The sequence below is a fragment of the Myotis daubentonii genome, chromosome 3 (genome assembly GCF_963259705.1).
Source record: "Myotis daubentonii chromosome 3, mMyoDau2.1, whole genome shotgun sequence".
Lineage (NCBI taxonomy): Eukaryota > Metazoa > Chordata > Mammalia > Chiroptera > Vespertilionidae > Myotis > Myotis daubentonii.
In genome coordinates, this window is record NC_081842.1 from 114329678 (window position 1) to 114353159 (window position 23482).

At 40.2% G+C, this 23482-nt stretch overlaps 1 protein-coding gene across 1 annotated transcript; it reads right to left on the reverse strand.

The window, feature by feature from the left end:
• Nucleotides 1-1191: 1191 nt before the first annotated feature.
• On the reverse strand, nt 1192-1611 carry LOC132230574 (large ribosomal subunit protein eL39). The gene has a single exon (XM_059688221.1). The coding sequence runs from the start codon at nt 1567-1569 to the stop codon at nt 1414-1416; it is 156 nt and encodes a 51-aa protein (XP_059544204.1). The 5' UTR covers nt 1570-1611; the 3' UTR covers nt 1192-1413.
• Between the last annotated feature and the right edge of the window lie 21871 nt (nt 1612-23482).

Here is a 23482-nt window from a genome sequence, read left to right on the forward strand (position 1 = left end):
TGGGGGTGCCTCTGGCTAGGGGTACTAGCCTCTGGAGAAAACAGGAAAGGCATGGGCTGTGGGGACTTGGGCATTTCGTCTTTGGCGTGTTATTTTGGTAAAGGCATCTTAAGTTTTCCTGAGTGGACACGCAAAATTGAAAGCCTTAAGACACCGTATTAAAGGGACAGTAGGAGGCACAGGGAACTCTCCTGCCCTGGTGTCCACGTGAGTCCTACCCGGCTGTGGAGAAGCCGGGATGAGCTATTGCAGGTTTGCTTTGCTCCTGGTCTGCTTTCCCAGACTGGCCCTGAAGCCATTTCCTACTGGGCGCAGAGACCGCCCTGGAGCCGCCCCTCCGGTCCCTGAGGAGCAGGAGGGAGGGCACCCCACGTGGTTCCCGCAGGCGGGGACTTGCTGTGGCGGTAACCATGGGGACAAGGGACTGGGGGGGGGGGGGGGGCGGGGGGGCTCCTGGTACTCTGCGCGGGCTGGTTGCCTCTAGTTGACGCCAGCACTGCAAAAATAACTCGGGAATGAACTACAGCGCCTTGTTTTGGTATAAATTTTAGAGGACCAGGACTCTACCAGTAGCTGTGAATGATAATGATTTTCAATTTTAGCGTTAGAATGAGGAGTTGTTAGTCTGAAGGATAGGTGGTTTCTGATACGGTATTAAATACCTGGGTCTTAATTGAGTTAATTTTAGAGATTGAACAATTATTTTTAGGAGGCCCTAGTAATTGGCATGTATAGACCAGCTCTACAGGGGCCTAATGAGAAACACTGTCAACTTCACTTTTCTCTACAGCTGTTTGTAAATGAGCCATTGTCATGAGAAGTCCTGTTGAAGTTAATATTTTGTCCTTCATGATATAAGAACTCAAACTTTGAAAGAAAGCTTTGGACAATTTAATATATTCAATATAGAAGTGATTTTTAAATGCTATTGCATTAAATACAGACAAATTGGAAGATTTAGTTGTCAAAATGACTTAAATAAATTTCGCTGTTACAACTAAGGACGTCCACCTTTGGCAGTAATTTGGTTTCTTGCCTTCAAGCATCCCAAAACTCCATACAATGTAAAGTTCTGAGCAGAATCTCAAATGAGAATTTTTAGAACAATAGAGTTTATTTAATATGATTGGTCTGGAAATGTCAGGGCTGATGCTGTTGAAAGGTTGGCAAGTTTATTACTAAACAGTAGACTTCTTATCTTTATTTATTTTATTTTTTTAAAGATCTCACATTTATTACTGAATCAACCTTCTATTTCAGGAGGAAAAAATCAACAGAGCAAAGTCACAAGTTCATTAATCTTCCAATTAAAATGCCCCAACTGTCCAGACAGTAGCATCTTTTCAATCATTTAAGGGTGTAGGCAACCTGGATACAGCATAAATATGTGAGTCATCTCTCATGTGTGATTTCTCATAGGCCCAGTTTGGTTCTTCTCCAATGTCTCCTCTTCGAGTTGTACCTGATTTTATTACCAGTTTTCATCCGAATCCATTGGGGAATGGGCCGATTCTGCTTTTGTTTCTTGGCCAGGAACCTCTTGATCCTGAAAGTCTTGTGGGAAGACATGGTGAGGCAGAGGCAAACGCACGCACCTCGATGGCGGAGAAAGAACGACTTCTTATCTTTAGCATCTTTTGTACCTGTCCTATAGATGTGTCCAATTAATATGAGATAATTTATATAGAAATGCTTTAAAACAATAAAAGCACTACATACATTTTTATATTTATAGTTAGAATGATTGGCCCATTAGCATACTTGCCAATAAACTGATTAAGCTGCGATAATTGGGACATACATAGTGAGGGGCTATTTAGATTGTTAGTAGCAGGATTAAGGGTGGCACTATTTCTGTGTATGGAAAAAGTCTTTGGAGTTCTTAAACTATTCTCAACTTCCAAATCCTTGCAATTGTATAGGCATCATTTGAAAAATGGAAGTAAAAAAGGTTATTAGCCTATACATACTGAGTTTTGAAAAACATTTGATTTTTTTATCTAAATATTTTACATTTATATAAAAGCCCTGATATTCTTTTCAGTTAGATTTTCTAAACTTATCAAGAAAGATAATCTTCAGGAGCTTAATGCATTCCTAAGTGGGGTGGGGGGTAGACATAGAGCTATATGAGATAAACTCAGATTTGCTGCATCCATTTATGGCTAGTGTTCAGGATCTGAAGAAGGGGCTGCACACAAATGAAAACAGTAGACAAATATGGATTTAGAAGGCATGGGGGCCCAGGTGGAAACCTCTCTCTAGTGGAGAAGCTCACTGAAACCCTGGACCTGTCAGCTTTTATTCACTTGAATACACATTTGCCCTTTAGGAATGCATACAGGCATATCAAAGGTAAAGTTTGGTTAATGGTAAAAGGATTATCAGGTTAGGGAATTGCCTTCAGCCACTGAGCCCACTGCAGGGCAATATTATGCTGATTTTCAGCCCTGCTGAATATCAAAGTCCATTGGCCTTCCAATGGGTCTTTTTGCATAATATGCTAATTACTGTTGGTTTTAGCCTCTGGCAAGATTATTCTAAAGTACTTTATTAGGGTTTGGAAAGTTAATGTTAATGTACACTACCCACCTATCCTATAAACTACAGAATAGTTTTGGCTATTGGCTAGTAGATTATAAACTAACATCCAAATTTGTTTCCCAAAAAGTTTAAATTAAAGGCGAATAATGTAGTTTCCAGTACATCATAAAATGTCATTTTACAATATCTATCACTCTTAAATGTTGAATGGAATTAAATATTATAGTATTTTGATACCTGTCATCTATTTTTTAAAAAGTGACCTAGCTCTTTGATAGTCAAAGTTTCACATTGTATTGCTATTCTATCCCCTGTAGCAGTAGTTCCCAGTTAGGGACTGTTGCCTCCTGGTTGACATTTGGCAATATCTGTAGTAATTTTGGTCTTAACAAGGGTGTGGGGTATGGGCTACTGGCATCTAGTGGTAAGAGTCCAGGGATATTGCAAAACAACAATAATTAACCAGCCTAAAATGTCAACATTGCTGCACTATTGAGAAACCCTGACACAGAATTCTGCTCTTATGTAGTATGGTTTTAAGCATGAAAGCCGTATTGGTTATCATTCTTTCCCACAGCAGTGTGTATATTTAAATTTATTGCATATCTTGTGATCATAATATTCTAAAAGTTAAGCCAATTCAGCTGATCAAAATATAAATATCACAATTTTCATTTATTATAAGATGTAGTATTTTATTGAAATGTATTTCTTAATGAGATTGGGCTTTTTATCACTTTTCTTTAGTTGGCATGGATGGATATTTTTTATTGCTAGAATTTGACAGAATTTAACTTTGCTGGAGGCAAAGACCAACAAGTAGTTAACATATAAATGCGAGAAGTCCATCAGAAAGCTGATGGACTTTGATATTCAGCAAGGGCTGAGAATCAGCATTGTATTACCTTGCTGCTGGCTGAATGGCTGAAGGCAATCCCCTAACCCTGATAATCCTTTATTGTTTACCAAACCTTACCATTTATGTCTGTTTGCTTTACTAAAGGGCAAATGTGTATTCTAGTAAATAAAAAGCTATGGGTCCAGACATTCAGGGAGCCACTCCACTAGAGAGTAGGTCTCCACCTGGTTCCCCCATGCCTTCTAAATATATATTTCTTGTCTAGTATATCCATTTGTGCATGGCCCCTTCTCCAGATCCTGAATCATCACTGCAAAAGGTTGCAGCAAACTTCAATTCTTTTTCTCTCTTTTTTTTTAGATATGTAAAAGCCAAAATATTTTGTTCACTTAAGTTGGAAATAAAAAGAATGTTAATATAGCAATGTGGTTCAATTTTTTTTATTCCTTCTGAGTTATATGCTAAAAACATTTACTGACAGTGATCTATCAGAATATTCCTAATGACATTAAGTTCTCCAGTTTAGTTTGGTTTAGAAGCACAGCATTAAAATCCCAACTTGAAAAATAATTTCTTAACTGGTCATTAATTTTCTCAGTATAGACTGTTTAGTACATTTGCAGTTATGTCTAGAATATGCACCATATTAATATTCAGGATAGGTAAGAGGTAGTCTTTTTCTAAAGGCCAGAAGGGCAAATATCAGTGTTTGTAAGTATTCAAAACAGTGTTTGATTTAAGTGGTTGTTTATTAGTAATTGTTGGATGGGTGAATGGATGAACAGTTGAAAGAATGGACACTTTAGAATCTATACTAATAAAAGGGTAATATGCTAATTAGACTGGGACACCTTCTGGGAGACTTTCTGGACAAAGCCGTGGTGGTGGGGCCAAGGCAGAGGCAGTTAGGGCTGGGGGGGGGCAGTTAGGGGTGAGCAGGCCAGTGGGGGGGGCATTTGGGGGTGAGCAGGCCAGCAGGGGAAGGCAGTTAGGGGTGATCAGGCTGGGAAGGGGGCCAGTTGGGGTTGATCAGGCAGGCAGCAGAGTGGTTAGGGGCAAACAGGCAGGCAGGCAGGTGAGCAGTTAGGAGCCAGTGGTCCTGGATTGCAAAAAGGATGTTCAACTGCCAGTTTAGGCCCGATCGCACACACACAGGGATCAGGCCTAAACCAGCAGTCAGACATCCCCTCAGGGGTCCCAGATTGGAGAGGGTGCAGGCCAGGCTGAGGGGCATCCCCCCCATGCATGAATTTCATGCACCAGGCCACTAGGTCTATATAATAAAAGGCTAATATGCAAATCGACCAAAGAGCAGAATGACCAGTCGCTATGACGCACACTGACCACCAGGGGCCAGATGCTCAACACAGGAGATGGCCCCTGGTGATCAGTGAGCTCCCACAGGGGGAGTGCTGCTCAGCCAGAAGCCAGGCTCAGGGCTGGTGAGCACAGTGGTGGTGGCAGGAGCCTCTCCTCCCTCCACGGCAGCATTAAGGATGTCCGACTGCTGTCCTAGGCCCAACATCCCCCTGGGGCTCTAAGACTTTGTGAGGGTGCAGACTGGGCTGAGGCTCCCCCCTTCCCCCCAGTGGACGAATTTCATGCACCGGGTCTCTAGTGTTATAATAATCCAAGCTAGAAATGACAGGTGATAGCAGGGAAGCTGGTGAGAAATGGTGCATTCTGGCTATATTCTGAAGACATACCTAACTGAATTTACTCAAAATTCAGATGTGAAGAAGGGGAAGCATCATCTGTCATTGCATGGTTTTTGTCCTAAACTACTAAAGAGATACTGTTTACTGAGATGGGGGTCAGATTAGTGCAAATTAAATGTAACTACAACTTTATAATCCATGATTTATATTAACTCAGGTTAACATTGCAATGTTACATAGAGTTTTTCACCTTGGCTATGTTAATCAAAGGAGGCACATTTTTCTCTTAGTAAATTTTTAAAACTTTTGGGATTTTTTCCAATTTGTTTCTGCAGGCAAAATAATATATGCAAAGACAAAAAATTAACACCATTTCAATGAGGATATACAAAGTTAATCCAAAATCTGTGCACCTGTGTATAGTAACATTATTAGCTACTTTATGGGTTGGCATATATACTGATAGTGCCTCTTATTCAGTTCTACCCAAGTATAAAATTTTGAGGGTGTGGGTTCAGAGTCCAGTGGCGGAAACAGATATGTATATATCAACTTTATTACATGTTTGTGATAAATATTGAGATATAAGCAAATATTAAAGGAAAATAAACAAGGAAGAAATTCCTGTTTCTTCCAACATTACCTTTGTATTGAAAGCACTTGTCTCAGGAGAATAAATTGTGTGCGCTAGGGCAAATTTTGCTTCTTTCTCCCTTGACAGCCTATTTTCTTCTTAAGCTTCACATTCCTATGTCTCCTACTTCTACAAATCTACTGTTTTGTGCACATGGTGTTCCTGCCACCTCTGCTGGATAGTGGCAGCTGCAGCACACTGCTGCTCTATTCTCAGAGAACTGCAGCTGCCCCTTTTGGAGAAAAAGCATTCCTCTGGGTAACTAAAGCTCAGACTTCTTTCTCAGTAAGGTATCTTTACCAGGATCCTTTCATGGACAACACACATATATGTAAAAGAGTGGCCACTGTCTTTAGCCTAATGGCTGTGCCAGTTATAAAGGTTAGCCACAACTGAGGAAGGTCATGCTGTTTTGTACTTAGTATATAATATGTGTATATAACACAAAATATATTCTATAACACATAATATATATTTAGTGTATAAAATTATATGGCTGAGCTATATTGATTTGTTTTTTCTTACAAAAGGGCTTATAAACCTATAGGTAAATAAATAATAATTACCATTTGGGGGAACTAAAGATTCCAACATGGGGGGGTGCATGTGCAGGAGAGGGTTCCCTACACCCACAGGGAATTCTTTGACACCAGCTGTATATCCTACAATTTAACTCAATTCTGACACCACTACCCAAAGATAGCATCAGGTTCCACAGGTTAAGGGTTCAGTCCCACAACACAGCCTTTCATTTCAGAGGCCATTCACAGCCCTGGTTCCTGTACTTCTGGCCAACCAAATATAGATCAGGTTCACATGACCCCCTCCTCAAGCAGGTTAAGGGGTGGGTCCTATAAGTCTGCACCCCCACCACCTTCAGAAGCCAATCAAAAGCACAGGTTATCATCTATTTGTCTCACAGACCCCTCCTTATGTTTGGTTAATTTTCTAGAGCAGCTCATAGAACTCAGAGAAACATTTCACTTATTAGATTACTTTAATCACTAATTGTAAAGGATATGACTCAGGAACAGCCAGATAGAAGAGATGCTTAGGGCAAGGTATGAGAAAAGGATTTAGAGCTTTCCTGTTGCTCCTGAGCATGCTGCTCTCCCCCACACTCCACCAACCCAGAAGCCTCTGACCCCCATCTATTTGGGTTTTATGAAGGCTTCATTACATAGGCATGATCGATTAAATTATTGGCATTTGGTGATTGATTCCACCTCCATCCCATCACCATTCTCTTCCCCTCTCCCTTCATCAAGGAGTAGGACTGAAAGTTTAGACCCTCTATTCAAGTTTGGTTCCCCTGGAAATCAGCCCCCATCCTTAAGTGCTTTCCAAAAGTCGCCTTGTTAACATAAACCCAGTTGTGGTGAAAGGGGCATGTTATATGACTGGACACCTACTTCACCTTTATGACCCTGAAGCCATTTCAGGAACTGAGGACAAGAGACCAAAATATTATAGCAAAAGATGCTCCCATTGCTTTTATTGGACATAAAATTGCAAGGGTTCTGGGAGCTGAGAGCCAGGAACCTGTGGATGAAGACCAAATTTTCTTATCACAGGAACTAACTATAGAAATGTCTTATCATCCAATGTAATCTAATTAGGGTGTCTGACCAGAACTATGGGTTCATGATAGGGATTCCCTGTGTTTGAGATACAACCAACTTACTTGTCTGTCTGAACTGACAGATTATTTACTATTTTCTCTCATTGTGCTGCCCTATACTTTCTTTAGAAAGTAATTGTTTAGCAGGGATTTTTCCTTTTTTTCAGGAAATATAATGCTCTAGTTATTTTTTGAGAAGTCAGGAAATTAAAATTTAAAATCACATCAAGTGAAATAGAAATATTACTCATTCCTTTATTATAATAAAGCTTCCTTGAACATTTGCTTGCTACTTAGAAAATAGAACTTAATTATAGTGTCAACCTAAGAAACATAAAACGTGTAGAAAAATTTTAGGAGTTTATTTGAGCCAAATTGACTATTGCCAGGAAGCAAAATCTCAACAGATTGAAAAAATGCTCTAGAGAATGGCAGTTTTGTACCTTGTTATATATATTAGAATCAAAGGAGAAGATGTAAGGGGGTTAAATAAAATCCATTGGTGGTAGATTAGGAAGGTAGGAGAAAGCATAGTTGAGAAATCTCTGGGATTGTGTAAAAGGTAAAACAGAGACATATACTTCTTTTTACATTGGTGGGTATAGGATAGTTAACACTCAACATTTATAGCACATAGAGATGGTATGCAGGAGAACAAGATAATGAGGGGTTCTGTGGTCTCCTGTTCTGGTGCGAGATTATGCTCTGAGGTGTCTGGAAAAAGGGATCACTCTGACATTCGAAGGTATGTTACCATAGATGCAAACAGACAATAATAGACAGTCTCTGTTAGGTAAAGATTGACCTTTGCCAGGGCAGATACCAGCCTAGGACATGACTACTCATTATGACTCACTTTTAGTTAGGAAGTATTAATTTCAGAACAACCTGTGTAGTTATTGTAGGTCTCTCACTTTGTAAGGCCTGCCATGGAGGTCTCCCCTGAGCTTGTCAGGTATAGTATGTGGTCCCTTTTTCATACACAATAGATAAGTAAAATATATTGTGTGCTGATCTAATCACAAGACAATAAAACCAGTAGAACTTGTTGACAAACTAAAGCTAGCAAATCAGGGGATTAAACTGGAATGTTAGAATTATCTATATATATAATCTAATATGCAAATAGACCAAACTGCGGAACAACCGAACAACTGGTCACTATGACATGCGCTGACCACCAGGGGGTGCACGTGGAACATGGTGTTGGCAGCAGATGGCAGAGCACAGAACATGGCAGGCATTGGCAGTGGCGGGATGTAGAGCAAGTGAGCAGGGACACCAGACGAAGGTGGGGCGCCTGTTGCTGTCATTGCGGCAAGCCTCTAGTAGTTACTGAAAATTCTTTGCTCCCACATGCCGCAGTCCCGCAGTCCCGCTGGGTGCTTGCACCTGCTGCCGGCGCCCACACCTGCTGCTGGCCCTGGCCCTACTCACATCTGCTGCTGGCACTGGAGCCGCCACTCACACGCGCTGCCGGCGCCTGTCGCCAGCCCCAGTCGCTCAGCGCCATCAACGGATGCAAGCGGAGCTGCCAGCCCCAATTGCCCCTCAGGGCTTCTCCATCTCCCCCTGCTCCTGAGGAGTGATCAGGGCCGACAGCCACCTCTCGTAGCCGCTGCCAGCGAAAGCCCTGCTCACACCTGCTGTCAGTGGCAGAGCTGCTGCTTTCACCCGCTGCTGGTGCCCGACACCGGTCCCGATTGCTCAGCACCATCAGCAGGTGCAAGTGGTGGCTGCCAACCCCAACCCCTATGATTGGGGCAGCAGCCTCTGCTCGCAGCTGCTGATGGCGCTGGCCTGCTCACACCCATTAGCTGGTATGAGCCGGGCCAGTGCCATCAGCATGTGGCAATGGTGGCGGCGGGAGTGGGGCTGCCAGCAGACAGGGGACAAAGGGCCACAGCAGGAGGGGCCAGGTGGGGGCCCGAAGGATGGGCCCACACCTGCCCCTGTGCCCATTGAAGCCTCACCCACAGTTCCTTTCAAGGTAGATACATTCATGCACTGGGCCCCTAGTTATTATATAAATGTTGTATCATCTAGATACAGTAGCCTCTAATTGCAGTTATCAGTTTGCTGACTTAGTAGTAAATATGGTCATTGAAGTTCTAGAATTACTTTTAAAAAGTTTTAAGCTTTTTATAAGGGCATATAATTTTTTTTTGGATTAGGTTTTGATTTAAATTTTTTAAGACATTACTACTTAATATTGAACTATAGATAGTGAAAGACAATTATAAGCTTCAATATCAAGAGAGGAAAAAAATTAGTTTTAAAATCTCAAATACGAAAGAGTAAGTAGTAAAAACCTTTCCTATAAAAATCACTAAACTATAATATGTATGTTTATTTATATTTTGAATGTATGTTTCTACTAAAATGACTACCAATGAGTTACAGTTTTTACATTGTTTTCTTTCTTAAAACTGGAAATAATTCCAAAGGAAATATCAGGGAAAATACTAACAAATTATTTGAAAAATTACTTTCTAGTTTCACAGATCTGTTTAAAAGTTATATTTAAGAGAAATATTTTTCTAATAAAACATTATTAGCCTATCTTTTTATACTTTGTTTTCTACTTATTGCTGGTTTATAGAAATAAAATTATTTTTGTATATTGCCTTCACCTCAGCAACAATGCTACTTTTTGTTTTGTTTTGTTAATCCTCACCCAAGGATATTTTTTCCATTGCTTTTTAGAGAGAGTAAAAGAGAGGAAGGGAGGGGGAGAAAGAGAGAGACACAGAAAGGAAAACATTGATGTGAGAGAGACACACCGATTGATTGGCAATGCTACATTTTTTATTCTAACAGTTTGAAAATTACATAAATCAAATGAGTATCATTGTTAAAAGTTTAAATACCAAAAACAATGTAAATACTAAAGAGCCACAAATAACCAAGTTAGTCTTCAAAAGTAAGAAAGCTGGAGAATTTAAACCAATGGTCAAAACAGATACACAGGTGATCAGATGATTTATTTTTACAGAATTTACCAGGCGACCGAAAAATACGCAGGAGTACCGGAGGCACAGGAAAACCCCATTTATTTTCAGATATTTCACATGTACTAGCACAGGACTCAGAGGAGACTGTTTCTCTCCAAATTCTGAGCAAGCCAATATGGAGGAAGCTTTCCCTTTATACCCTTTGATTTCTTTGTTCCCCAAATATGGGATGGGACTTCCAGACCTTTTGTGGGCTTTGCAAAAAGCCCCATGTGTTGAGATGAGGGCTGTGAGACCACACCTAAAGGCCTGGCCTGGCGCCAGTGCTGATAACTCCGTCCGGGGGTTGTGTATTGTTCATGGTTTATGGCCTCTCTAAAATGGGAGTAGTACTTAGGTAAACAAGTCTTGCAAGACCAGATAATTAAAGAAGGGGCAGACTATAGGCCAGTGATGGCGAACCTTTTGAGCTCGGTGTGTCAGCATTTTGAAAAACCCTGACTTAACTCTGGTGCTGTGTCACATATAGAAATTTTTTGATATTTGCAACCATAGTAAAACAAAGACTTATATTTTTGATATTTATATTATATATGTAACAAAGAAAAATCAACCAAAAAAATGAGTTCGCATGTCACCTCTGACACGCGTGTCATAGGTTCGCCATCACTGCTATAGGTTAACAAGAATGTGCATTAGGTTACTGGCACAGATTCAGATTGCTAGCCTCCCCCCCCCCAAATGTCTCATTTTCCCCATAATTATGACAAAAGGAATTAGGCCGTGTAATTCCAAACATGATTGTTTCAATAACTGGTGCAAGGTCAAGTGAATAAATGGAATAAATATGTATATATCTTGACCTGTACTTTACACACAATGGACCAAAATCATTTCTAAAGGTATTGAAAACCAAAATATGGATGATAAACTAATAAAGCTTTAAAAATGAAAGGTAGGAAAACATCTGTATGACCTTTGCTAGGCTATGATTCAGGAAATACCCAAGACCACCCTCAGGTTTAGAAGAACAAAATATAGCAAAGCTGTTATAGTTACAGTTTACTACAGTGAAAGAATACAGATTAACATAGCAACAGGAAAAGGGGCATCAGGTGAAATATAGGAAAGCCCTAGTACAGGTAACTTATAGTATCCTCTCCCAGTGGAGTTATATGAACAGTGCTTTCTTCACCCAGAAAAGACATGTGGTAATGCACACAGAGTATTGTCAACCAGGGAGAGAGTCACACAGAACGGACTCCCATGTAGGCAGGGGTAAAGAGTCCCACCGACTTCCTGTTTCCATGGTTTATAAAGGCTGCAGTTCCTGTGTCCTGATATCCCCCCTGGTCAATATTCCCTTTTGAATTGGTTACTATAATGACACCTGAGGCCCTCCTCCCTCATTGTCCTCCTATTCCAGTGGTTCTGAACCTTCCTAATGCTGCGACCCTTTAATACAGTTCCTCATGTTGTGGTGACCCCAACCATAAAATTATTTTCGTTGCTACTTCATAACTGTAATTTTGCTGCTGTTATGAATCGTAATGTAAACATCTAATATGCAGGATATATTTAGGCGACCCCTGTAAAAGGGTCGTTTAACCCCCAAAGAGGTCATGACCCATAGGTTGAGAACCACTGTCTGGGCTTTCTTTCTTCTTTATTTTGTAAATATGGACCTTTTTTGGCTACTTCAAGTTCCCTTGTCTTATGGAAATATACCTGTTGCTGCTCCCTTGTCTTATGGAAATGTAACTGCTCCTAGCTTCCTTGTGTTATGGAAATGTACCTTTTCCCAATCTGTAGCTCTATGTTTTTTCCATGGACCCAAATTCTAAAAATTCCCTAACCTGCCTGTATTCCCCTAAAATTCCTGTTTCACTTAGGCAAAGACATAGTGGCTGGACTCCACAGGACTTCTGTGTGCTAATAAGAGTTCTGCTTCTTACCTACGTACTCGTTATGCAGATTTTTTCTTTCATTGGTTAAGTTTACACTTATGATATAATATTAGAAGCATCAGGCTCTATTAGGACCAGTAAGAGGAGAAGTGACTTTGTGTGCAGCTTTGGGTCCCCTGTAAACTTTAATGGGACCTATATGGGCTGGGAGTCTGTAGTCATGGGTTCTAGATGCAGTGAGGAAGCCAGATTACAAGATAAAAGCATTTCTATAAAACATGTCTGGTTAAATTGCATGAAAAGATATCTTGAAGAAAGGGACCTGAATTACTAATCCTTTAGTAATTTGTTGTATTCTCATTCTAAAAAATACTCACTTTGTGCCCAATTTTGTATTTATTTTTGTTCTTTTTTCTTTTTTTTATTGCTTAAAGTATTACAAAGGGTATTACATATGTGTCCATTTTTTCCCCCCGCCCTAGACAGTCCCCTAGCCTCCCCTATCCCCCAGTGTCTTATGGCCATTGGTTATGCTTATATGCATGCATACAAGTCCTTTGGTTGATCTCTTACCCCCCTGCCTCCTGCCCCCCAACCCTCCCGGGCCTTCCCGCTGCAGTTTGGCAATCTGTTTGAGGAAGCTCTGCCTCTGTATCTATTATTGTTCAAAAGTTTATAATGGTCTCTATTATCCATGAATGAGTGAGATCATGTGGTATTTTTCCTTCATTGACTGGCTTATTTCACTTAGCATAATGCTCTCCAGTTCCATCCATGCCGTTGCAAATGGTAGGAGTTCCTTCCTTTTTAGAGCAGCATAGTATTCCATCATGTAGATGTACCACAGTTTTCTAATCCATTCATCTACTGATGGGCACTTAGGCTGTTTCCAGATCTTAGCTATGGTGAATTGTGCTGCTATGAACATAGGGGTGCATATATCCTTTCTGATTGGTGTTTCTGATTTCTTGGGATATATTCCTAGACTAGAAGTGGGATCACTGGGTCAAATGGGAGTTCCATTTTCAGTTTTTTGAGGAAACTCCATACTGTCTTCCATAGTGGCTGCACCAGTCTGCATTCCCACCAGCAGTGCACAAGTGTTCCTTTTTCTCCACATCCTCTCCAGCACTTGTCATTTGTTGATTTGTTGATGATAGCCAGTCTGACAGGTGTGAGATGGTACCTCATTGTTGTTTTGATTTGCATTTCTCGGATGATTAGTGACTTTGAGCATGTTTTCATATGTCTCTTGGCTTTCTGAATGTCCTCCTTTGAAAGGTGTCTATTTAGGTCCTTTGCCCATTTTTTGATTGGATTGTTTATTTTCCTTTTGTTAAGTTGTATGAGTTCCCTATAAATTTTGGAGATTAGGCCCTTATCAGATATGACATTGGCAAATATGTTTTCCCACACAGTGGGTTTTCTCATTGTTTTGTTGATGGTTTCTTTTGCTGTGCAGAAGCTTTTTATTTTGATGTAGTCCCATTTGTTCATTTTCTCTTTAGTATCAAGTGCCCTAGGAGCTGTATCAGTGAAGAAATTGTCTGAGATTTTGTTGCCTTTGGATTCTTCTAGAGTTTTTATGGTTTCCTGTCGTACATTTAAGTCCTTTATCCATTTTCAGTTTATTTTTGTGTATGGTGTAAATTGGTGGTCTAGTTTCATTTTCTTGCATATATCTGTCCAATTTTCCCAACACCATTTATTGAAGAGACTATCTTGGCTCCATTGTATGTTCTTGACTCCTTTGTCAAATATTAATTGAACATATTGGTTCGGGGCAATTTCTGGTCTCTCTATTCTATTCCATTGATCTATATGCCTATTCTTGTGCCAGTACCAGGCAGTTTTGAGAACAGTGGCTTTGTAATACATCTTGATATCTGGTATTGAGATCCCACCTACTTTGTTCTTTTTCAGGATTGCTGCAGCTTTTCGGGTTCTTTTTTTATTCCAGATGAATTTTTGGAGAGTTCGTTCTAGATCTGTGAAGTATGCTGTTGGTATTTTAATGGGAAGTGCGTTGAATTTATAGATTGCTTTGGGTAGTATGGACATTTTAATGATGTTGATTCTACCAATCCAGGAACACGGTATGTTCTTCCATCTGTTTATGTCTTCCTCTATATCTTTTTTCAACGTCCTGTAGTTTTCTGAGTAGAGGTCTTTTACCTCTTTAGTTAAGTTTATTCCTAGGTAGCTTAATTTTTTTGGTGCGATGGTAAACGGGATTGTTCTTATAATCTCTCTTTCTGAAAGTTCACTATTGGTGTATAGAAATGCCTCAGATTTCTTGGAGTTAATTTTGTATCCTGCTACATTGCCAAATTCATGTATTAAGTCTAGTAGCTTTTGGATGGAGTCTCTAGGGTTTTGTATGTATAATATCATGTCGTCTGCAAATAAGGACAGTTTTACTTCCTCTTTTCTAATTTGGATGCCTTTTATTTCTTCTTTTTGCCTGATTGCAATGGCTAACACTTCCAGTACTATGTTGAACAGGAGTGGTGAGAGGGGGCATCCCTGTCTTGATCCTGTTCTTAGGGGAAATGGTGTTAGTTTTCGTCCATTGAGTATGATGCTGGCTGTGGGCCTGTCATATATGGCTTTTATTATGTTGAGGTATGATCCTTCTACTCCCACCTTGCTGAGAGTTTTTATCAAAAATGGGTGTTGAATTTTGTCAAATGCTTTTTCTGCATCAATTGATATGACCATGTGGTTTTTTTCTTTCAATTTGTTTATGTGATGTATCACGTTTATTGATTTGTGGATATTGTACCATCCTTGCATCCCTGGGATAAATCCTACTTGGCCATGGTGTATGATCTTTCTGATGTACTGCTGGATCCGATTTGCTAAGATTTTGTTGAGGATTTTGGCATCTATGTTCATGAGGGATATTGGCCTGTAATTCTCTTTCATTGTGTTGTCTTTACCAGGTTTTGGTATTAGGGTGATGCTGGCTTCATAGAATGAGCTTGGAAGTGTTCCTTCCTCTTGAATTTTTTGTAGTAGTCTGAGGAGGATAGGTTTTAGTTCTTCCTTGAATGTTTGGTAAAACTCCCCTGTGAAGCCGCCTGGCCCTGGGCTTTTGTTTGCTGGAAGCTTTTTGATGACTGCTTCAATTTCTTCCATAGTTATTGGCCTGTTGAGATTTTTAGATTCTTCCTGATTGAGTTTTGGAATGTTGTATTTTTCTAGGAATTTGTCCATTTCCTCCAGGTTGTCTAGTTTGTTGGAGTAGAGCTGTCCATAGTATTTTTTTAACAATCATTTGTAATTTCTGTGGGGTCTGTTGTTATTTCGCCTCTATCGTTTCTGATTTTGTTTATTTGGGTCCTCTCTCTTTGCTTCTTGGTGAGTCTGGCTAGAGGTTTGTCAATTTTGTTTATCTTTTCAAAGAACCAGCTCTTGGTTTCATTCATTTTCTGTATTGTTTTCTTGGTCTCTATGTCATTTATTTCTGCTCTAATCTTTATTATCTCCTTCCTTCTGCTCACTCTGGGGTTTTCTTGTTGCTCTCTTTTTAAATCTTTGAGTTGTAGAGTTAGATGTTTTACTACCATTTTTTCTTGTTTTTTGAGATAGGCCTGTAGAGCTATAAACTTCCCTCTCAGGACTGTTTTCATTGTGTCCCATAGGTTTTGGATTGTTGTGTTTTCATTGTCATTAGTTTCCAGGATGTTTTTAATTTCTTCTTTGATCTCATTGGTAACCCAATCAATATTTAATAGCATGCTATTTAGCTTCCAGGTGTTTGAGAATTTTGGTTTGTTTTTATTGTAGTTTATTTCTACTATTATGCCATCGTGGTCTGCGAAGACGCTTTTTATGATTTCAATCTTCTTGAATTTGGGGATACTTTGCTTGTGACCCAATATATGGTCTATTTTTGAATATGTCTTATGAGCACTTGAGTAGAATGTATATTCCGTGGCATTGGGGTGAAGTGTTCTGAAGATGTGTATTAAGTCCATCTGATCTAGTGAGTCATTTAGGATTGCTGTATCTTTGCTGATTGTTTGTCTAGAGGACTTATCCAGTGCTGTCAGTGGTGTATTAAAGTCCCCTACTATGATTGTATTGTTGTCGATCTCTCCTTTGATATCTTCCAGGAGATTTTTTATGAATTTGGGTGCTCCTCCATTGGGTGCATATATGTTTACCAGGGTTATATCTTCTTGTTGTATTGATCCCTTTAGTATTATGAAGTGGCCTTCTTTATTTCTTGTTATGGCCTTCACTTTGAGGTCTATTTTGTCCAATATAAGTATTGCTACCCCAGCTTTCTTTTCCTTTCCATTTGCCTGAAAGATATTTTTCCATCCTTTCACTTTCAGTCTGTGTGAGTCCCTTCTAATGAGGTGGGTTTCTTGTAGACAGCAGATGTATGGGTCATGTTTTTTTATCCATTCAGCCACTCGATGTCTTTTGGTTGGAGCATTTAGTCCGTTTACGTTTAAAGTTATTATTGAAAGGTACTTGTTTGTAGCCATTTCTTTTTTTGTGTGGCTGTTTTCTTTCTGAGCTTTTTATTTCTTCTTTTTATACCTGTCCCTTTAGCATTCCTTGCAATGCTGGCTTGGGGGTGATAAACTCCCTTAGCCTTTTTTTGTCTGTGAAGCTTCTTATTTCCCCTTCAAGCTTGAATGATAGCCTTGCTGGATAGAGTATTCTTGGATTCAGTCCTTTGCTTTGCATCACTCTGTAAATTTCAGTCCATTCTTTTCTGGCCTGATGTGTTTCTGTTGAGAAATCATTTGACAATCTAATGGGAGATCCCTTGTATGTAACTTTCCGTCTCTCTCTTGCAGCCTGTAAGATTCTCTCTTTGTCCTGAACATTTGCCATGGTAATTATGATGTGCCTTGGTGTGGGTCTTTTCGGGTTCACCTTGTTTGGGACTCTCTGGGCTTGTGTGACTTTTTTCTTCCCCACCTCAGGAAAGTTTTCTGATATTATTTCTTCGAGTAGGTTTTCTAATCCTTGTTCATCCTTCTGTTGTTCTGGTACCCCTATTATTCGTATGTTGTTTCGTTTCATGTTGTCCCAAAGCTCCCTTAGGCTCTCCTCCTGTGTTATAAATTTTTTCTCCAATTGCAGTACATTTTGGGTGTGTTTTGCTTCCTTGTCTTCTAATTCACTAATTCGGTCCTCCGCTTCTCCTAGTCTACTGTTGATACTTTCAATGGAGTTTTTCATTGCAGCTATATCACTCTTCATTTCTTCTTGGGTCTTACTTAAGTTGTTGATTTTTTCATCTGTTTCTTTTAGCTTCTCCCATATGTTATTGATTTTTTCATCTGTTTCTTCTTGCTTCTTGCAGAGGTTGTCGATTTTTTTCTCCATCCGGTTTATGCACTCTAGGACCCTTATTCTGAATATTTTTTCTGTCATGTTGCATGCCTGTGTATTACTTAGCTGCTTTTCTGGAGAGTCCTCCTTCTCTTTCCTTTGGGGATTTCTTTGTCTACCCATGTTTGATCTCACTGACATATCTAGATGTTGAGTCGTTCAGTGGTTGCTCCCTTGGTGGCAGTGACTCCTTGGTCTGTGGTTGCTCTTCGGGCGGTTGCGGTAGCAGCTGCTCTTCAGTTGGCAGCAGCTCCTCTGGTGGGTGCTGTTCACAGCTGTTGTGGCTCTTCTGGCTGGTGGGGCGAGGTTTCACGTACAGCTGCTGTTCCTCAGCAGAGGGTGTGGTGCTCAGGAGGTTGCTGTTGCTTGGATCTGCTGCGTTGATTTAAAGGCACAAAATACAACACAACAAGGCACCACGTACCAGGCACTATACAGAAATATATTCACGATAGTAATAACCCCAAATAAAGGTGACCACCCGAATTAAGAGAATTAGGGGATAAGGAAGAAGGAAGAGAAAAAGATAAAAGAGAAAAAAGAAAAGAAAAGTAGGGACCAAAAAAAGGAGTTCAAAAATGAAATTGGGATAAAGGAGGGGGGAAAATAGAAGCGAGAAAAGAAAAGAAAAGAAAAAAAAAAGAGCGAAAAGAGAGAATGAAGTGGAAGAGGGGAAGAGACTTTTTATATGAGGAGAATACTCCTATAGAACAGCCACTAATCCCAACAAATTCCAGCAACAGCTCCCTGGAGATGAATGCAAACTAGAAACAACCAATAATATAACGATGAAAATAGAATGGAGAACACTAATCCCAAAATAAAATAAAGAGAAAATAAAATGGCACTTTAAAAAATGGTAAAATGATAGCAGTAATAATACTGGTTAAATATAAGAAGGTAGTAATTAAAATGGTAAAATCAGGTGATGGAAAAAGAAGAAAAGAAAAAAAGAAGAAGAAGAAAAAAAAAATAAAAACAAATTGGTTTCTTAGTTAAAAGGTGAAAAAAGAAAAAAAAAATTGCAGTAGTGAAGGTCCTTTGGTTCTTCTATTCTTCAGTGTGGCTCGCCTTAGACCTGCCAGGTATTCGGGAGAGTGTTGAGTTTCCCTGCGATACACTGTTCCTCTGTGTTGTAAACCACAGTTCTTATTTTAAAGCAGGCCACTTTTGTTTCCCAGACTGCCTTATTTTGTGTTTAGCAAAGAGTCAGTTTGTGGGTCAGCCTCTGGGTGACAGTGTTCTGGGGTTGGCCTCTGAGGCTATAGGGCCTCTCTGTCCAGTGGAAGTTCACTGCCCAGAGCTGGCTGGGTAATAGTTAGTTACCGGTGCTGTGTTGTTGCTGGGATTGAAAATCCCTCTATAGGCCAGACCCTGTTAACTCCCAGGGACTGATCAGGTTATTTTAATCCTTGATCTCTGATCTCGTACAGGGTGGAATCTGGGTGTGGCTGTGCTCCTTGCCTGGGGGCTGGGGGGAGGAGTCTCACACTCTGGAGAGAATGGCTGCCCCAGTCCTGGGCTCAGGGGTGTCTCAGCACTCAATTCGCTGCCACCTCTCACGGCCCCCCTTCTCTCCTCAGTCTCTCCGTGGTCACAGAACCCAGTTCTCAAATCCCCTGGCAGCACCAGGAATCCCACAGATCTCCTTTCCCCCGTCAGGGGCTGTGCCTGTCCCAAGGGACACGGCTGTCTGCCACGGGGTCTCCCTCTGACTCTCTGGGCTCAGAGGTCTGGCAAACTTTCCTGCCCAAATCCCTGTGTTTTTTTTTACCTTTCCAGGGGAGTTCTGCTCTTCCCAGCTGCAAACCGTCTCACCAGATGAGCAATTTCGCCAATTCGGTGTGGGTGTTATTAGTTTCAGCTGCTGACTCCATTTGCTCCAGGACACGACCTGGGACACGTCTGCCTATATTGCTGCCATCTTCCGTCTCCCTGTCCAGTTCTTAGAGCTGATTATTTAGTAAATACCTAGGAATTTTGCAAGGCAGTTGTTAAACTGTTGGCAGATTGAAGTGGACATGGTAGAAGGAAGCATTTACACCACAGAAATTGTCAAGTGGTGCAAATCAGGGCTTGTGCCCCCCATTTCCCTCAAGAAAGGTAGATTACCCCTGAAAATATGCCCATATATTGCATTTTTAGAAGAATTGGAAATATCCAAACACCTAATTTTTCACCTTACCAAAAAGTCCTTTCCCTCATGATGATTATCTTAAAATTCCACTGTTCGAGCTTTGTATCTTCAGCTTAAACTCTGATGACCTCTAAGGTGATATAGGGAAGTACATAATGTTTATCTTACCTTATTTAGGGAGCTATAACAAAAATACCATAGCCTGGGTGACTTAAACAGCCAATGTTCATATCTTCCAGTTCTAGAGGTTGGAAGCCTAGGATCAAGGCACCAGCATATTTGGTGTCTGTTGAGAGCAAGCTTCCTGGTATGTATGTAGATGGCTGTCTTCCTACTGTGTTCTTAATGGTGGAAAGAATGAGAGTGCTCTCAGGTGTCCTTCATAGGGTACTAATACCATTCTTGAGGGCTCTATCCTCATGAACTAATCACCTCCTAAAGGCCCCCCTCCTAATACCAGCACTTTGGGGGGAGGGTGGATTTCAACATATAAATTTTGAGACAACCCAAATATTCAGTCCATTGAAGCTTTGCAGTTGAACGTATGGCTGAATCTTATCTCTGCCACTTCTAACATTGAGACCTTGGACAAGTTAACCCAGTGGTTCTCAACCTTTGCTGCACATTAGAATCACCTGGGAATCTTTTTAAAATCCTGATTTCTGGGCCTCATACTCCAGAAATTCTGTTCCTTTGTTACTAATGTTGTGGCCCCATCCCATAACAAAGAAACAGAATTTCCGGAGGATGAGGCCCAGAAATCAGGATTTTAAAAATATTCCCAGGTGATTCTAATGTGCGGCCAAGGTTGAGAACCACTGAGTGTTAACCTCTCCAATTTTTCTTTATCTTTAAAACAGGAAATAGTGGTGCCCACTTTAAAGGATTGCTTTTCAGAATAAATGAGAAAAAAGTTATGCTTAGTGTTAGATGTGCTGTAATATTACTCTGTTTCTGTAACATCTGCCGTGGACAGGCACAGTTTCCCCTTGGGAAGAAATTTGAGGTGGGATGATAAAGAAAGTCTTTAATGCACTATTTTACCAGTTAATAATGCGGATTTTGTAATCAAAGAAAACCCGATAATTTCAAGAGAAACATCAAAAATGCTTTATTCAAAGTAATGTCCTTCGCTAGCTACACGTTTCCCCCATCTTTCAGGTAATTGGTGGATATTGTCCCAGTAGAGCTTTTCTTGTTTTGAGGCAAACCATTCAGAGACCCAATTTTCCACTTTTTCGTACGTTTTGAAGTGCTGCTCAGAAAGTGTGTGTGCCATCGATCAGAACAACTGGTAATCTGAAGGAGCAAGGTCTGGTGAATACAACGGCAAGACCTTTTAACGTATCTTTAACTGGTTTTGAAGTGTGTGATGGTGTGTTATCCTGAAGTAAAATTACTTTAGCCTTGCAGTTGATGGTGATGGTTGACTTGGATCAACCCATGATTCTGTGCTTTGGGGATTTTCAAAATAAATCCACTTTTCATCGCCAGTCACAATTCCATGCTAAAAAGACTTTCTTTTGTGCCGTTGAAGGAACATTTTACTGATGACTTTTCGGTTTTCCATTTGTCTTTCGTTCAGTTGATGTGGCACCCATTTTACTTCCTTTAAAATCTTTCCCATTGCTTGTAAACCATCAGAAATTGTTTGTTAAGCAACATTTAATCTTTCTGCAAGTTGTTTCTGAGTTTGACACGCATCTTCATCCAATAAAGCTTGTAATTGTTGGTCTTCAAACTTTTTCGGTTGACCTGGAAGTTCTTTGTCTTTCACATTGAAATCATCACTTTTAAAACATTTAAACCAGTGTTCACAAGTATCTTGAGATGGAGCATGTTCACCATAAGCTTCCCGAAGTATTCAGCAGCACTTTTCTTCAAAATAATGTATTAAAACTTCCCGCAAATGCTCTTTTTTGGCACAAAATTTGACATTTTTAAGCGTAAAAATATCTATGATGTTAACACCTTCAGCAAATTTGACAAGTTTTGAAGCTTGCTGTCAATAAAACAAAATAGCATACATATCAAATCGCATATATATCAACATATGTGTAACTCCATCTATTGAAAAAAATCCACATTATTAACCGGTACACCTAGTAAAGATGAATGCACCATTTGAAAACACATAATTTTAATTTTAAATAAGACTGTTTAGCATCTACTTTTTCCTGATTCCAGCACCTCCTCTCCATTCCCCAGTCCCCTCAAGCTTGTCTGCTGTGACTGTGGTCCTTGTTGACTTAGCCCTTTCCATTCAGCTTCCCCAGCCTGGGTGGTCCCCATCAGGTCTTATGATGTGGAAGCTGCAAGCACACTTCAAAGTTAAGACCCTAAAGAAGAAACTGTGGTGCCGAAATACTCCCCAAAATTCTGAGGGTTAGAAAGCAGTTTCTTTTGTCTTTAATTTAGAGATTGAGTGAGATTAAGATAGATTCCAGATTGGAGGAGTTCACTGTTGATGCATAGGTTTTAGTTGTGTTGGATGCTTTTCCTTTTGCAATTCTCACCTAGTACTGAAGACTGAAAACCCTGCGTGAGATGGGGGACCAGGCCCTTCTGTTATCCACTTGTTATTTTATATTCCTTGATATATGAGTCAGCCTTAGAATGGAGTCCCACTGCCATGCCAGTACCACAGCTAGTGGGGGGAGGTACACAGTCCACACAACAAAGGGCAGTCCCACAAGGGATCAGCAGCCAAACCGAGTTATGTGTAGTGGCTTAAAAGGCTTGGAAACTGGGGGTCTAAGGTTAGGAGTAGGAAACCATATCATTTGTCTTTTAATAGTGCATTACCTGAAACTATTCTTACTTGTCATAACTGCATGCTGCCAAGTCAAATCAGCATGCACTGTTACGTTAGTAAGGATTCATAAAGGTAATGAAGTAAGTTCATGCATGAAGAATCTTATGCAGAAGCACAGGACACCTCTGGCCATCAGTGACTGGGTGCTGTGGCAATTACCTGAAAAACCCAGGTGGATTTTATGAATTTGCAGCTAATGAGGACATATCCAGCAGTGGAGTGGGTTACCTGAGCCTGCAGGTGGATGGCAGATGGGATATTGTAGTTAGGAAGGCACCCTTGGAGCATATTACTTGGTGCAAATGCCACTTATCAGCTGTGTGGTGTTGGGTGAGATAACTAACCTCCCTAAGCTTCAGTTTCCCTATTTGTAAGATGGAGTATTCCCTACCCATGTTGTAGGGTCTTTGTAAGCTGCAAATGAGAAAATACATGTAAAGCACTTAGAATAGTGTCTGGCTCATCATCAGTCCTCAAAATATATTAACTGTTAGTTTTGTTACCATTATTGTTATCAATAAGTTGGTGGACTCACCATTAGACTCTAGGGTTTAGGTTGAAGTTTGCTACTTACAAGGTATGTGATTTTGGGCCAATCATTAATTCTCAGAGCCTTGGTTCCACCTCTGCAAAAATAGAATGTTCGCCTCAGAGGGTTATTTTGAAGACTAAAATGAGAGATTATTGTGAAGGCTCTTTCAGTAACAGCCCTATGGGAATGTCACATTGTTATTTTTAAATTGTTACCTTAAAATTTATTTTAATTAATTGATAAGTGGTAGCTGTACCAGTCTGTGAGGAAAACAGACCCTTAACTTCAGATCTGCCTAAATTATAATGACTGTTCATTCCCTTTTCCAAAGTAATTGGTTATTTATAAAGGCTTCCCTTATTGCATTGTCCATTTCAAAGTTGCCATTATTCCATGAGGTGAACAGATAGGGCCCCACCATGTCTCAGGAAACTGAAGCTCTGAAAGCTTAGGTGATTTT

Bases quoted from the DNA above. Each gene is read 5' to 3' on its own strand.
- LOC132230574 (XM_059688221.1), bottom strand. From the start codon at position 1,569: ATGTCTTCCCACAAGACTTTCAGGATCAAGAGGTTCCTGGCCAAGAAA.